General features: G+C 41.7%; 1 protein-coding gene across 7 annotated transcripts in view; it reads right to left on the minus strand.

Annotated features, from left to right (window-relative positions):
• Positions 1–15,232, minus strand: part of Ebf2 (EBF transcription factor 2) — a 199,940-nt gene that overhangs the window by 13,068 nt on the left and 171,640 nt on the right. For 6 of the 7 annotated variants that reach the window (XM_032917570.1, XM_032917573.1, XM_032917572.1 and 3 more), the window contains 4 exons: positions 7,103–7,191; positions 5,497–5,562; positions 5,239–5,416; positions 2,762–2,947 (listed from right to left, as the gene is read on the minus strand). In XM_032917570.1, coding sequence (XP_032773461.1) covers positions 2,762–2,947; positions 5,239–5,416; positions 5,497–5,562; positions 7,103–7,191 — 519 coding nt within the window. The remainder of the gene's footprint in view (positions 1–2,761; positions 2,948–5,238; positions 5,417–5,496; positions 5,563–7,102; positions 7,192–15,232) is intronic. The other variant, XM_032917574.1, reaches the window with a different exon arrangement.

Below are 15,232 nucleotides of genomic sequence, written 5' to 3' on the forward strand. Positions count from 1 at the left end.
TCCACTGGGCATTTGGGATTTTACAACGGGCAGATTTGATCGTAACGAATGTACCATTAGGAATGCCATTCACAGACTTCAACTCCCTCAGACCGTCCCTCTAAAACTGGGGTACAAGTGGTCACTTTCAGGGCAGCAGGGGTTGTAAGGGGTCCCCTGAAGTCTCCTCACTCACTGTTGGGCAGGACACCATCCTGTCTTCCATATCAACAGGTGACTTAAAGATTTAGGGCATAATGTTTTTCTGACTCTATTGATGGAGTGAGATGATCTAGTAAGAAACATTAGGCAAATACCCAACTGAACCTTCACCTTCACACACACACACACACACACACACACACACACACACACACACACACACACACACACAGACCACTAACATGACAGGATGCACAGTGGAGTGCATATTAATTATTAATAAACTATTTAAAATCTACAAAGCAACTGTTTAATATGTTCAACTTTATATATACCCAAGCCTATGATTGAGTCATGGGAAATTGCCATTTCTGGATATCAAAATGGCCACATGAGGGCTGGCAAGATGGCTCAGTGGGTAAAGGGGCCTGCTGATGTGAGACTAATGGAAAAAGAGAAGACTCAACTCCTGGAAAGTTGTCCTCTGTTCTCTTTATATGTGGCATGGCATCCATGTGCACGTGTGTGTGTACATACATGCAAACACAGATATGTAAAATAAATTTGACAAAATGATTTAAGGAATAGTGGGAAGAAGAAAATTCCATCTGCTTTAGCCTAGTGATACATTGTAAATAGTCTCCATCCTTTGTGCTGCTGAATAATTTGAAAACATGGCATTCCGTTCTGAGTCTGGTGACAGGTGTTTTGGTCCCATTTGAGCCATTAACCTGCTCTGATTCTCTGAGCAGGTCATTAATCAACTCCTGGTCCCTTATAAGGGAGAGTGGTGATAGTAATTATTGTTACACTTGTGCCACAAAGTGGTTGAGGGGATCTGACTGGGCTCTAGATTGTTCTTTAACCTGTAGAGAAGAATACATGAATTGCTATCAGAATCATGGTGAAGCAAGCATTGTTGTTCTCTCTCATGCCGCCATGTTCCTTGTGGGGGTCTGTTAGAGGGAGAGTTTCATTGTCACACAAGGTACCTCATTCTTGACCAAGTATGTGACAAACCCACCCTGGTCTCAGCAGCTAAACTGTCTATATTTCTTCTGCATTCCTTAACAAGGTCATCACAGATAGACACATGGCACAGAAAACAGCCTTTGCAATAGCATTTTGCAAACTGGGAAACAAGAGCTCTTCACTTCTCATACACACACACACACACACACACACACACACACACACACACACACACACGACATGTGTAGCTGTACTGAATGAAAGGGTCTGTGCTGCATTCAGCTCCTTGGTCCTCAATCCCCATCACACTGTAATACTGACTTAAAAACAGCTCAGAATCATTGCAGGACTGGGTGGGTTCAAGAATCAAAGGTCTGAAGGTGGTAAGAAATAAGAAATAGCCCCAAAGTCTGTCACTTGAGCCTTGGCTGACAGGGCTGTTTGCTGTCCTTGACATATCCTTGTTTTTGGCCCAAGGGAGCCACTCTGGCAAGAGAGAGCCACTCTGGGTGAAGAAAAGGGCAGGCACAGGCCTTGTGCCAACAGCCAACAGTTCAAGAGCTCTCTACTCCATCATTTGGCTCTCGTGTCAGCATGGCCCCTGGACTCACGTATTCCCTGAGTAGGCTTGAAAAACACACTCTTTCAGGCTTTGGGGACCATTGTGCAAGCTCCCAGCTTAACTCCCAGAGCATCCCAAATGGGTTTTCACAACTTCTCAAGCCATAGACTTTGCTGCTTAGGCCATAGATTAAGGCTAAGAGGCTCTGTCTCAATCCAGCAAGCTGCTATACAATGGTCAACTTCCATCTCTCTGGAGGTGCTTTAATGACGGACAGAGCCATGTCGCAAAGTCTAGCAGAGCACGCTACAGATGTCCTGTTTAGGGTCTCACCTCTCCCTGAGGAACTGTAGGCTGGTCATGATTGCCAGGGAAAGGGCAGTAAGATTCCTCAGGGGTGTAACCACTGACAAGTCACCCTTGGTCAAGTAAATCACCCTCCCTCAAGCAAGCTACCCAAAGCAAACTCAGTGGCCCACAAACGAACAAAACAATTCAAGTCTTATAAGGAAGAAAGGCTTTGGTAGGAGGGATACGGGGTAAGAGAAGATGATGGGGCGGGGGTAGGATCTAAGTGAATTACAAGAAGCCATGGAAGCTTATAAGAAGCCATGGAAGAAAATAACAGATTGAGATGTCTCAGAGGAGTAGGCGGCCACTACTGTGCCCGCTGCCACCTGATAAATTCTAGCTGTGTAACAGTAAGTGGGTAGGATGGCTACAGCACCAAACTTCTTTGCCCATAATGTGCAGGTGAAAGGAAATAGTGCCTGTGAGAACGCCCAGTGAAACGGGTGCACACTGCTAGCTGAAATGAAATGTCCCCTCTTCTCTCCACATACACAAGCCACATATACCTTATAAAAGGGAATAGGTTTGCCCCCTCTCCTCCCCTAGGAGAACATGAATTGGGAAGTTTAAGTCCAGCCACGAGGAAAGAAAAGGTAGAAAGGACCTTTCATCAGGAAACGAGACTGTCTCCCATGTGTTCATGCCATTTGGGAGCACAGCTCTCCCCTGAAAGACTGAGGGCTGAGACCTTGGAAGGGAGGCTTCAGTGCCAGATGGATGGCAGAGGTCACTTACTTCCATACGGGGAGCCTGTAGGTGAGCCGTTCAGAAAACCCGGTGATCCTGGCACACCCAGGTTGGCCATAGGAACATTGCTGTAGCCATTCATGCTGTTACTGGAGGTGCTGTAATTAGATTGCTGGGGCGTGGAGCTGGAGGAGTATCCCCGAGGGGAGATGCTGCTTGTGTTGCGGATGTATCCTTGACAACAGAAGAAACAGGCCAGGTAAACAAAGCAGTGCCCACCACCGTCCAAATGTGGATAGTGCTTGTCCCTGCCCACCCCAGATCGTCAGGTTACCACTGCCATGCACCAGTGGGAAGTGGAACTTGCTTACGCGACACGTTATTTTTAGCTGATATGTACTTACTGTCCACCCCTGTTTTTGTTCATTTGTTTGTTTTGTTTTGTTTTTAATGCATGCAAGAGGCAGCGATCACACCGGGGTGACTGGCACATCTATCCCTCAGACAGCTAATCACTTCCTGGAATTGGAAGCATTCACAAACTTCTGTTGCCTATTTGGAATTTATGACAAACTATTCTGACCATGCTACAGAATGTGAGGGCTTAACTAACCCTCCTATAGCGTTGCATTCTGGTCCTTGATATCAAAGCTGTAACTTCTTTCCCCTATGCAAGCCATGCCTTTGATACTTACTGCCTTTTCTATTTATTTTGCTTTTTATTGCTTTGTTTTATAATTTGGTTTTGAGATAGGATCTTACTATGTTTCTGTGGTTGACTTAGAACTTGCTAAACATTCTAGACAGGCCTAAAAGTGATGGCCATCTTCCTGTCCCCACTTCCTGAGTACACAGCTGTGCACCACCACATCCAGTGCTATCTCTCTTTCTCTCTCTCTCTCTCTCACTTCACTCTCTCACTTCCTTGCTCTTGGCATGGAGTGGTAAGTGAACATGCCAAGCTGTACCTCTGTAGACATGGACGTTGGAGTTCTATAAGGTTCTAATGGCTGTCACTGAGAAGACCATTCAGCAACCCAGCAAAGCTGGGAAGATGCCATTGCACTGAAGCAATGTTTTGAAGACTGTCAAACAAACAGTCTACAGTTTAAATATCCTGCTCAAAACTTGCCAATCTAATTTTTGCTAATTTAATGCACCATAGAATCTTTTCTGGGGGTGGAGGAAGGTGTCCTAGCAATATTTCTGGAGCCATTTGCATTCTGCAGAGCAGTTTGGAAACAGTACTTCAAAGTCACTGCCATCGTCTGTATGGGGCTGAAAATCATTTGAAATCAGGAAGTACTGAGGGTCACAGTGAACTTTGTTGATCCAGGACTCTGAGGTGTGAGCACTGAGTAGGGACAGGCAGGCCATGAATGACATGAAAGGAGAAGAGTCCCCTTAAAGTTCTGAAGCCGGGCGCAGAGCCAGCATCACTTTGTCCTGAAAGAAACTCTGGGGATGACTATGAAGTGTGATTGGATCTGGTGATGTAGCCCAGTGGTAGAATACTTGCCTAGGATGGGCAAGGCTCTGGGTTCAACTCCCAGAACTGGAATATATATAGATAGATATCTTTTATATCTATAGTCTATATATTACATATGTATATGTATAGATATATTTCACATCTATATACTATGTTATATGTGTGTATCCCATATACTATACATATCTTATATATTATGACATATATTATATACATACTTATATCTTTATATATGTACATATAAAAATACATTTATAAAGAATGCTGAGCATTACAGTTCACATTTATAACCACAGTGCTTGAGATTCTGAGACAAAAAAGGCTTGCCACAAATTTAAGGCAAACCTAGACCACATAGTAAATTTAAGGCCAGCCTGGACTATATAGTGAACTTAAGGCTAGCCTGGACTGCATAGCTTGTCTAAGTCTCAAAAAATTTCAATCAACCAACCAACCAACAACACAAAACCTATTATAATGGAGTCTAAAATATATCATCAAGTGAAAGACAATTTACCGTATAGATACTCCACCTCATTGGAACATATAAGCATGGAGTTCATAAACAAAGTCGAGTTCACTAAACCACTTGCCATGTATTTCCATATAAGATCACTTACAATGGAAATAACCAAGGAAAACTAAGTCACTACTCTGGGTTACCAAGAGTTGCACGGAGGGGACAGTAATAGTGCCACCTGCTCTCTGTCATTCAATTGAATTACCACATAGCATCAGTATAAAATCAATTCCATGAAGCCTCAATTCCATATGTCTAAACTCTTTGAAGTTTACGATACTCAACTTTACCCATTAATATTTCCAGTCAAAAGAATTCTTCCTAGTTCCCAGAGAGTCACACTCTAACCACGAACTTCCTGCAATGGTGAAATAGCTCATCTGTTATGGTGGGGTTTTCGTGCTCCATTGGATGCTCTGCGATGTGCTCTCTAACTCTGCACACCACAGCAGTGATGGCCTTTGGATGGATAGAGAAGATCTATTTGGACGCTGGATTTCAGAGGGGTAGTACCTTGGTTATTTCCTTGCGTAGACTCTGAAATGCTGACCCCCAGCTGGCTGCCGTAAGAGTTGATACCCATCATGCCGCTATGAGCTGGGGAGCTGGAGAGAGCTGGAATCTGGCTGGGGTTCCGGGGGACACTGTACAGGGCTTCTGCAATGTCTGCAGCACGCTTTAAAATGATGTCCTGCGGAAAGGCACGCTGGGGTAAGCAGGGTATCAGAACTAAGAGTGAAACTCAACAGAGTCAAGATGCCCATATCTAACCTGGTTATTGTGTGGTGTGCCGTAGAGGGCTTCCACCAGGTCCGCAGCTCTTTTCAATAGCATTTCCTGAAAGAAAACACAGGGAGGGTACAGTCAGAGCTACAGCCCCAAACGGCAAACAAAAAATTATAGGTGAAAACAAGTTTACATACTGCCCCCAGATATAATGAGCTAAGAAGTACGATATTAAGTTTGATAAATAGGATATAATCACATTTCCAAATCCTACAAATAGGTAGCTGTAGAAATTTGCCACTATAATAGTTTCATATAGTTTCTGGTACAAAGCAAAATCAGTACAACAAAACAAAACAAAGCAAAATAACAACAACAACAAAAACAAAAAAGAAACCAAAAAAACAAAAACAAGAAAAAAAGAAAAAACCCTCGCCAAATTGAGGGCAAAGTTGGTTAAAATTGATAGCGTCTTGGATATTTTCCTGAAAACTACTTTAAGATCATTGTATGTTATAATCCTGGTACTTTCAATTAATCAGTGATTCAAGTGATTGATGGGACTTTAGCTGCTTGCTAAGGAGTTAATAGAGTCCTGAAATACTCTTGGCAATACTCCTCAAACTTTCAATAATATTTTCCCTGATTCATTTTAAGCAGAAAAAAATTAGCAATTGCTAATCCCTCTCCTCTTCTGCTGTTCTATCCTTTGGTTTTCTGTGGGAAATTTTTGTAGTTGTTTTGTTTAATAGCCTTTTAAATCGTTACTAAGCTGCTATCCAGATATTGTCTGATTTAATGCTGCTGAGTATTTTACCAGGAGGAAAAGAAAAGGGGTGTTGTTGAAGCCACAACTACTTGGGTTTTTACTCGAATATGGAATAAGGAGCATGCCATTTCATGATCTGCTTGAAGCACAAATATGAATGTAAAAAGTCTAATAGTTTCCTTGTGGTCAAATGGCAACAATTAAATGGACCTAATTTTAAATACAGAATGGTGATGTCATAAGCTAGATTTAAGGTGATATTTTCTGAGCAAATTCATTCCCAAATGACCTCTTTCGTAAAAGTTTTGTATGGAGACGTTTAATCATCATTGAATTCTTGTGTACACAACTGGCTCTCCGTGAATGCCTGCTTATATACTGATGAGCTTCAGCAGTTCAGGCTAAGCAAAATTCCTATTTAAATATAAAGGAGTGAAATTTGCGCTTTTAAGTAATGCTGCAAATGTTTACCTTTATGCAATTAGCAATGTTTTACAAGCATGGTGACTCACATCTTTAACCACAGCACCCAGGAGGCAGAGGCAGTCAGATTACTGTGAGTTCAAGGCCAGCCTGGTCTACAAAGGTAGTTCTAGGACAGCTAGGACTACACTGAGAAACCTTGTCTCAATTCCTGCTGCCTCCCCAATTCTTGTAGTGCATCTGTTTTATGAGATCAAACTTTCAGATTTCACATTCTCTCAAATATTAAACATAATATATTTTATAATGGGCACAAGCCTTATGTTCATACTCTTATCTAAAGCATAGCCAATTTCAAGGCTTAATTAATTTTCATGGGACTCAAATGAGTAGGTTTGTCTAAATTTGCTGAGTGTCTACAAAAAGATATTTGCTTATCAATTTCCCAGCGCATCTTACCTTAGCTAGCCTCTCAGGGTCTCCTGGGTGCCTTGGGATGACTTTCTGCAGTCTTTGGAAGCCATAGTCTATGGTGGGTTCATTTAAGGCTGAAAGACAAAACGTTTTCTTTGAGTACACACCTGAGCTGTAAAAGAATTCTTCTATGAAGTCTTTCATGGGTATTGGAAGAGTTTTGATATTTTCTGAGATTTAATACATGGTATTACATTCAGTTAGGGGACTATGCTGTTGACATTGGTTAATTCACTCATAAATTTGGAATTTGTGGTAAGTCTCCATCTACCATTAAAATAACAAGTCAATGTTTCATCATCTCTGTCTTCAGCGCATGTTCCTGAAATCCCCCACTCACTCTGAGGTCAGCAGTGTTACACAGCCAGTCATATACCAATTACTTCTGTTTTCCCTCCCTCCTCTAGCTCCTCCCTCCTCCTTCCCTCCCTTCCTTCTTTCTCCCCCCTCTCAATTCTTCTTTCTTTCCTTTCCTTCTCTCCTTGCTCTCTTTCCTTGCCCTCCTTCCCTTCCTTCCCTCCTCCCCCATCTATCTTTTTCAATGCCAGGGGTTTGAACTGAGAGCCTTGTGCATGGCAGGCAAGCACTCTACCACTTAGTCATACCACCCCCTCAACCCAACTATTCTCCAGTTTTTTAGAAGGACATAAACTGTATCATTTTCCTTTCTCTTGTTCTTCTCTTCTCTTTCCCAAGTATATCTTCTCATCTATTTACCTTTCTAATGTCCTCCCTTCCTTAATCATTCTCTTAAATATTTTCATTCATGTGGAATTTTATTCTCACGAATGCTGTTCTAATGCAAACTACACTGTCTTAATTTGCAAATGATATGTGACTACTCATGTTTTCTCAAAGGGTCAGGCTCTCCCCACAACCCTGAAAGGCTTAGGGGAGCAGAATTCATTGTCTCAGCTCTGTGTCTCATGGCTAATGACAGAGACTGACACACATGAGACATTTAATTTGATAGCTATAAAACAAGTCAGTGAGCAAGGGAACAGTATACTGCAGTATTCTTTTATTTTAAAGAGTTCTTCACAGTTCATCGCTTTTTTTCCTTTCTCCTTCCCTTTTGTTTAAACTTTATGGGTTTAAAAATAATACATGACGAAAGCAAGGACAAAAATATAAAACATAAAACAACAACTTTCTGCACTGTTGTTAAGTAGCAGCAAATACAGGAAAGTATATTTTTAAAATTTCCTGTTTCCATACATATTCTATAGACACCTGTTGCTATTATGCTACCAAATGATACCTTTTCTCTAAACAAATAATAAGCCATTTTAATTACATAGAAAAGAATAAAAAAGCCCACCACTTAAGAGAGGACCAGGTTAGATACCCCAAACAATACAGGCCACTGCCTTTGCTCTTGGTGGCCTACTTGAACTTGATGGTGTGACCCAATTGTTCAAGATGCTATATACTTCAGTTATAAGTCAAGGAGAAATCAAATTCAGATGCTTCCTCCATGCTGGCTAGCTCTCATAGTATTAGAAGGTGCTATACAGCCTGCTTGGGTTGTGGGGAGGAAGTAAGTAATGGTCTTGTCTAACTGTGAACTGTGTAAAGTATAATAATGACCAGAGTCACTGGGTGAAATAGAAGTTGGAACATTATGAGTGTAACCAACCACTTTATGATTGGATTTAAGGTCTACTCCACTGGAGGAAATATTTGCTTGGTACTGTGGTCTGGCCAACAACCTATGGTGGGGGAGCTCTTGGTCTTAGAGTAAACCCACCACTACATTATACTACAACTCTGCTAAATTGACATTCTACCAAACTGCTCTCTAAACCCTTATCTCTCTACTCACAGATTAGTACAACTCTCAGTCCTTATTAGAAACGTTTCTTTGTACAGTGGGTGGTGGTTGAAGCCCTAGTCAACATGTAAGGGTAGGGGTTCATCCACAAATGAGAGATGTATTTTGCAAACCTTCCCTTCAAAGCTCAGGAACCATACAGGAAGAAGTAGCAGGAAGATCGTAAGAGCCAGTATTTTCTAGATATGACAGGATGAATGCAGTCGTAAACTCTCAGCAGCTATGTTTTCCCACACAAGACCTGCACGCACAGCATTAAGTTAGTCAACACTTCAGCACAGTGGAGGAAAAGGGCTTCACCAGCCCCCACATCTAGCTGAGAAACTATAGAGAGTTGATGGCTCCTTTAAGAGTATGGTTCTTAGGGCTGGAGAGATGGCTCAGCGGTAGGAGCACTGACTGCTCTTCCAGAGGTCCTGAGTTCAATTCCCAGCAACCACATGGTGGCTCGCAACCATCTATAATGGGCTCCGATGCCCTCTTCTGGTGTGTCTGAAGACAGCTACAATGTACTCACATACATAAAATAAATAAGTCTTAAAAAAAAAAAGAATATGGTTCCTGACAGGTCAGCCATACTTCAGTGAATGGCCCCATACCTATGAGTATACAGACAACACAAATTTGATATGGTCAGTCATTTTAAAGAGAAAAGGGCAGGATTTGAGAGGTGGCAGTGGTGGGAATCTGGGAGACGTTAGGGGGAACAATATGGGGAGAGAGGAAAACTCAAGTACATAATAAGAAATTATAAAATATTTAGTCAAAATATATTTTTTAAAGTTGCATTGATGGAATTTTTGATATGCAGTATTTTCACTTTCTACTTCTTTGTGCCAACTGAATATTTATTTATACAATGAAATGGTCCTCCTGCTATAATAAGGAAAATAATGAAAGTATTTCCATTTGGGGGACAGGGTCAATACCTTTGCTTATATCTTCTCAGATTAAACACACATAGTTAAAATTACTCTGAGACATGTGACTTATTATGCTGCATAGCCCACTTTAACCCACCTAGAAATGGCGGGTGCTACCAGCTTTCCCTCTGGTGCTTAAATAGTCTTTAAACATTACTTTAATTTTCTACATATTTTCCATGACATGCTCTATAATTTATTTAAATGACTTCCTAATTCGGGCATTTAATGTGATCCTAATTTCTCACTATTATAAAAGCGGAAGCAATAATTATCATTTGTGCATAACTTTAATTACTCCAGTCAGAAGATGCCAAAAATTAGAATTACTGGACCAAAAATTATGATTTATATTTAAGGCTTTTTACACATATTGGCAAATCACTCCTTGGAAGCATATGTAAATTTATACTCCCTCTCATTATGCATATAATTATTTCAACTTAAAATATTTTTGAATTTTCAACTGATAATTTTTTACTCATCAATGAGGTTGATGATTTTTTCTTATGTTTCTATAATTATAATTTCTATTTTTGTGAGGTACTTACTTGGTAATTTCTATTTTCTTTTCTAATAAAAATCAATTTTTTTCTACTCAAGAATGCTTTATGATGGTTTGAAACTGAAATGTCCTTCAAAGACATCGAACACCTACTCCCTGGCTGTTACATTGTTTTGGGAGGTTGTGGGACTTGTGGGACTTTAGCCTAGGATGCTGGTCACTGGGAATAGTCTTGAAGGTAACATCCATGTCTGCTTCCTGCCTTCTGTCCCCAACTCCTGCCAACATAGGATGAGCTGTCCTTCCCTTCCATGGTGGACTCACAGCCCCTGAGTCCATGAGCCAAAATAAATCCCTTCTCCTTCAAGTAGCTCCTTTCATGCCTTTTGTCAAAGTGACAAGGTAATTAATATGACTGCATATCAAATGCTGTGTGATCTGTGTGTGTGATATGAATGTGTGTGGGTGTTATGTATGTGGTAGTGATAGGATGTGTGTAGGTGGAGGCCAGAGCTCAATTTTTAGCACATTCTTCTACTGTGCTCCTTAATTAATTTTTTTTAGACAAGATCTCTCAATAAACCCAGAACTCATTGATTAGTGAGACCAGCTTACCAGCAAACCCCAGGGATCATTCTGTCCCTACATCCCTAGCACTGGGCTTGCAGGGCAGACACCATCAAGCCAGACTTTTTCCCAATGGTATGAGACACAGGAACTCACATCCTCAAAACACTCTGCTCAATGAGCTAACTCTCTAATCCAGAGAATGTCTCTTGAATAAAATATTGGAAAAAAAACTAATAAAATTGTTGAAGTCACTATAACATTGACACAAAAATAAAAGGAATTCTTTTTTCAGTATTGTAATTTTTCTTTAAATAAGGGATGAGGGGAGACCCACTTCATCAAGTGTTTAAATATCTTACTATGAATTTGGTATGATTTGTTTAAATTTTCTAACATCCCACCCAGCATCTCACTGCCTCCTCTTTTTGTTTTAATTTTCTGAGTAATCTCAAGTTTGTAGGCAGTACACTACCAAATTCCTGCTAATTAGTTCTAGTTGGCTTTAAGATGGTGGCTTTTTGGTTTTTTTTAGTTCTTTGTGGATTAATACATACTAGTTTTATCTGTGTTCTGTGGATAGTGCTTTGATGTCTCATTTAATAAAACATGTGTATTTACATGTGTGCATGTGTGTAAATGTGTGTGCATTCTTTCATTATAATTATTGTAGGTGTGTGTGTGCACAGTATATGTACATGTGTGTATGTAAGTGCACTAAGTGCAGGTACCCACAGAGCTCAGCAGTGGCAGAGCCTCTTAGAGCTTTAGTTACAGAGAGTTGTGACCCACCTGATATGGTTACTAGGGATCAAACTCAAGTCCTCTGGAAGAGCAATACATGCTCTTAACCACCAAGCCATCTCTCTCCCCTTCTATTTCCAACACTATTCTTTTCCAAGACAAGAATCTCAAGCCCAGCTTCCATACATCCTCTAGAGCAACCCTATATATACCAGTGCATGGCACAGAATTCCAATCATGGCAGCAGCACCAGCCTAGCTCCAAGCAGTAATAGCATGTGCAATAGTTAATCTTGATTGGAATCACCTATGGGGCACACTTCTGGATATATCTCAAAGGTATTCCTGAAAGGTTTAACTGAAGAGAGAAAACCTACCCTGAATGTGGGGAGTTCGTCTCTCTGTCTCCACCTCCTGAGTGCAGATGCAGAAGTATCCATACGCCTTGCATTCCCACCTCTAGACCTTCCCTTCCTTGATAGACTGCACCCACAATCTATGAACCTAAATACATTCTTCCGTGAGTTGCTTTTGCCCAGTGTTTTGTCCTGACAATGAAAAAAGGAGCTGGCATACTGTGTTTTTTCCTTTTCTTTCTCCTAAAAGTGTCCCCCAACATATTTTGGGGCAGGAGGTGTATGATACACATGCACTCAGAGACACCCCCCCCCTTTACCCAGAATACATGTTAGAATAGCTATTTGCAGGGTTGGGGATTTAGCTCAGTGGTAGAGCGCTAGGCAGCAGGCACAAGGCCCTGGGATCGGTCCTCAGCTTTGCGGGGGCAGAGGTGGGGAAGAATAGCTATTTGCATGGCTAGAATCATTCTGTAAACTTTTTTCACTTAACCTTATAATGTCAACGATTACAGAAGCCTAGTTCATAGACGGTCTGTGGCTGTCGTGTACAATAATGACAATTGCTGTTGTCAGAATACTGAAGTGTCACTACAAGGTGGGCATTTGACAAAGCACTTTCCCCTCATTAGCTCCCTAACTCTCACTGCCACCCTACAGGCTCTCTCCCCATGCTAAATGCTGTGACATCTGGCAAAGACAGCACTGGAATTCTGGCTTCTCTAACCCTCCAACGTGTACCCTTAGCCTTTTCTTCAGACCGAGCGCAGCGTCTCTCCCTCTGCATTCTGTGCTTCATTCCCAGCTTCAAAGCTAAGACTGCAGATGGCTGTGGAGTCTGCCTAGGCCACCTGACTCTGCAGCCACTGATAGTAGAAAAGGCACCATGTGGCATCAACCAGCAAACACAACAGCTGCCTGATGCTGCGGGGCAAACAGACTCACAGGGCGATCACCCTCAGAGTTAACCATTGCTACATCCCATGTGAGCTCTGCACTGCTTGTTATCCAACATGCAGATTGTCTCGGTTTAAAAAAAAACAAACAAACAACTGAAAAACCATGTAGGCATGGATACATTCTGGGCATACTGAAGGCACATGAACCGGAGGGGTAAGAAGGCCGGCTTAAGGTCTTTCTTCCTGTCTGCTGCCAGCCCCTCTTTCTGTAGCAGGTATAGTCACTCCCTGGAGCAAGTTCACACTTCCTAGGGAGAGCAGTGTGGTATCCCACACCCTCCACATCCCCCAAACCCCGCCATTAATCTTTCTCAGTCTTCCCAGGACATTCAGGAGAAGGCCTCTGGTCAGCATACACTACATTTTCTCTTGAATAGAATGTTTTGTTGTTGTTGTTGTTCCCACTGTCATCCCTTAGCAGGCTGAAAATCACCAGACACAAGGGTTCATGGTCCCACTGAATCCAGTGCACACTTGAAGTAGAAATCATGAAATCAAATCTACTCAAGCTCCTTACCAACACCAAAACATTACAAAAACCACCGGACCACCTCAGACCTCCACACTGTGAAGCTGAGTTTGACAGTGTCTACTTTAGTCCTAAACTAACTTCCCAGACTCTACCTTGAATCCCATCTCCCTACCCCACACCCTACACCCCACACCCTACTCCCTCTCCACCTTGAATCCCATCCTCCCTCCCTTTCCCCATCGCCCTGGGTGTTCTCTGGCTTTGGGACCCAAGGTGAGCCAAGCAAACCTCAATTAGCTAATGAGGTGTCCAAGACCAGCACCAAGACTGTCTCAAAGGACCTAGCAGGTCATTAACTGCCATCATCCCTGTAAATTTACAACCTCCTGTACCACATGGAGTGTGGGATGCTGTGAAGTTCTGCTAATGCTCAGGCTGACAGGGACACAGAGATATGCTGGCAAGACAAAAATAGAGTAAATTAAAAATATGCTTCAACCTATAGGTTCTGTTTATCTATGTCTTTCTTTAGAAGATAACATTCAGGTAAAAGGTCATATCCCTCCTGAAGTATAATTTATATTTACCTTTTATTAAATAATTACGGCATGGCATGAAGTTAAATATTACAGTGCCTAATCAAGGGGGAATTCAATAGAGAAGACTCCGACGTGAGAATTCCGTCTTTGCTATACATAGAATGTCTTAATCCTCCACTGGGAATCATTCGAGTTTGCTTAAGAAGTTTAATAACACACGATTCAACTGCCACAGAGCCTAAATCCCATTTGGATCAGCCATGAAAAACTCTCATCAATACCTTGAGATTTCATAACATATCTCCTGAGAGCCTAGATCTTTAGTGTCATTTCTCATTTTGACTGTGGGAAAAATATATGAATTTCCTTACAGATCTTGGGCCCAACAAAGAGATAGAAACTTTAAGAAATGCATGAAAAGGTTACTTTTAAAGTAAATAGTATTTAACTATTTAACTAAAAATATCTATGTGGGAACTACACATAAACAAACAGACAGCTGGCTGGTGCTCAGTACTAATTCTCCCAAAGGATTGATGAGATACATATATTCTATATGATTTTTATATTTTCATATCTTCAGAAGAGCTGCAAATATCAGACCCGACTTTCCGCAGCTTATGTTCTGTTTCTATTTCCCCCAAAATCCAACAGCACTGATGAACGTGGAAAAAGAGCTGTTTGCTGGTGCTCCGGAACCTTCTCATTAACAAAACATTGGCATTACAGGAAAACATTCCTAGGGATGGAGAGATGGCTCCGTGGTTAGCAACTTCCTGCTCTTCCAGAGGACCAGAGTTTGGTTTCCAGCATCCACACAAGGTAGCCTGCGACCCCTGTAATTCTAGCTCCAGGGGTTCTGGCTTGTCCTCCATCCTCCCACCCTGTCTCTGTCTGTCATACAGTCAGAGGGATACTCACATACATGGCTAAAAATAAAAACGAGTCTTTTAGTAAGAGACGTCACTCATACCCTGACCACTAAGAGTGCAAACCACAAACATGGCATGATGGGATTTATTTGTAGGGCTGTAAGAAATTGAAAAACGAACCTGGATGGGTGAGGGAGGATCTGAGTGGTCAGTCTGCCTGCCACTCTGAGCTGCTGGCGAATCACAGCACTGGTGTGGGGCTCCCTCGGTAGTTGCTTCCTCACTTAAATCCTAGAATCATGTGCCGCTGATGAATTTCTATCAAAAGGCCACAAACGGCAACAA

Source organism: Rattus rattus, chromosome 12 (assembly GCF_011064425.1).
Source record: "Rattus rattus isolate New Zealand chromosome 12, Rrattus_CSIRO_v1, whole genome shotgun sequence".
Taxonomy (NCBI): Eukaryota; Metazoa; Chordata; class Mammalia; order Rodentia; family Muridae; genus Rattus; species Rattus rattus.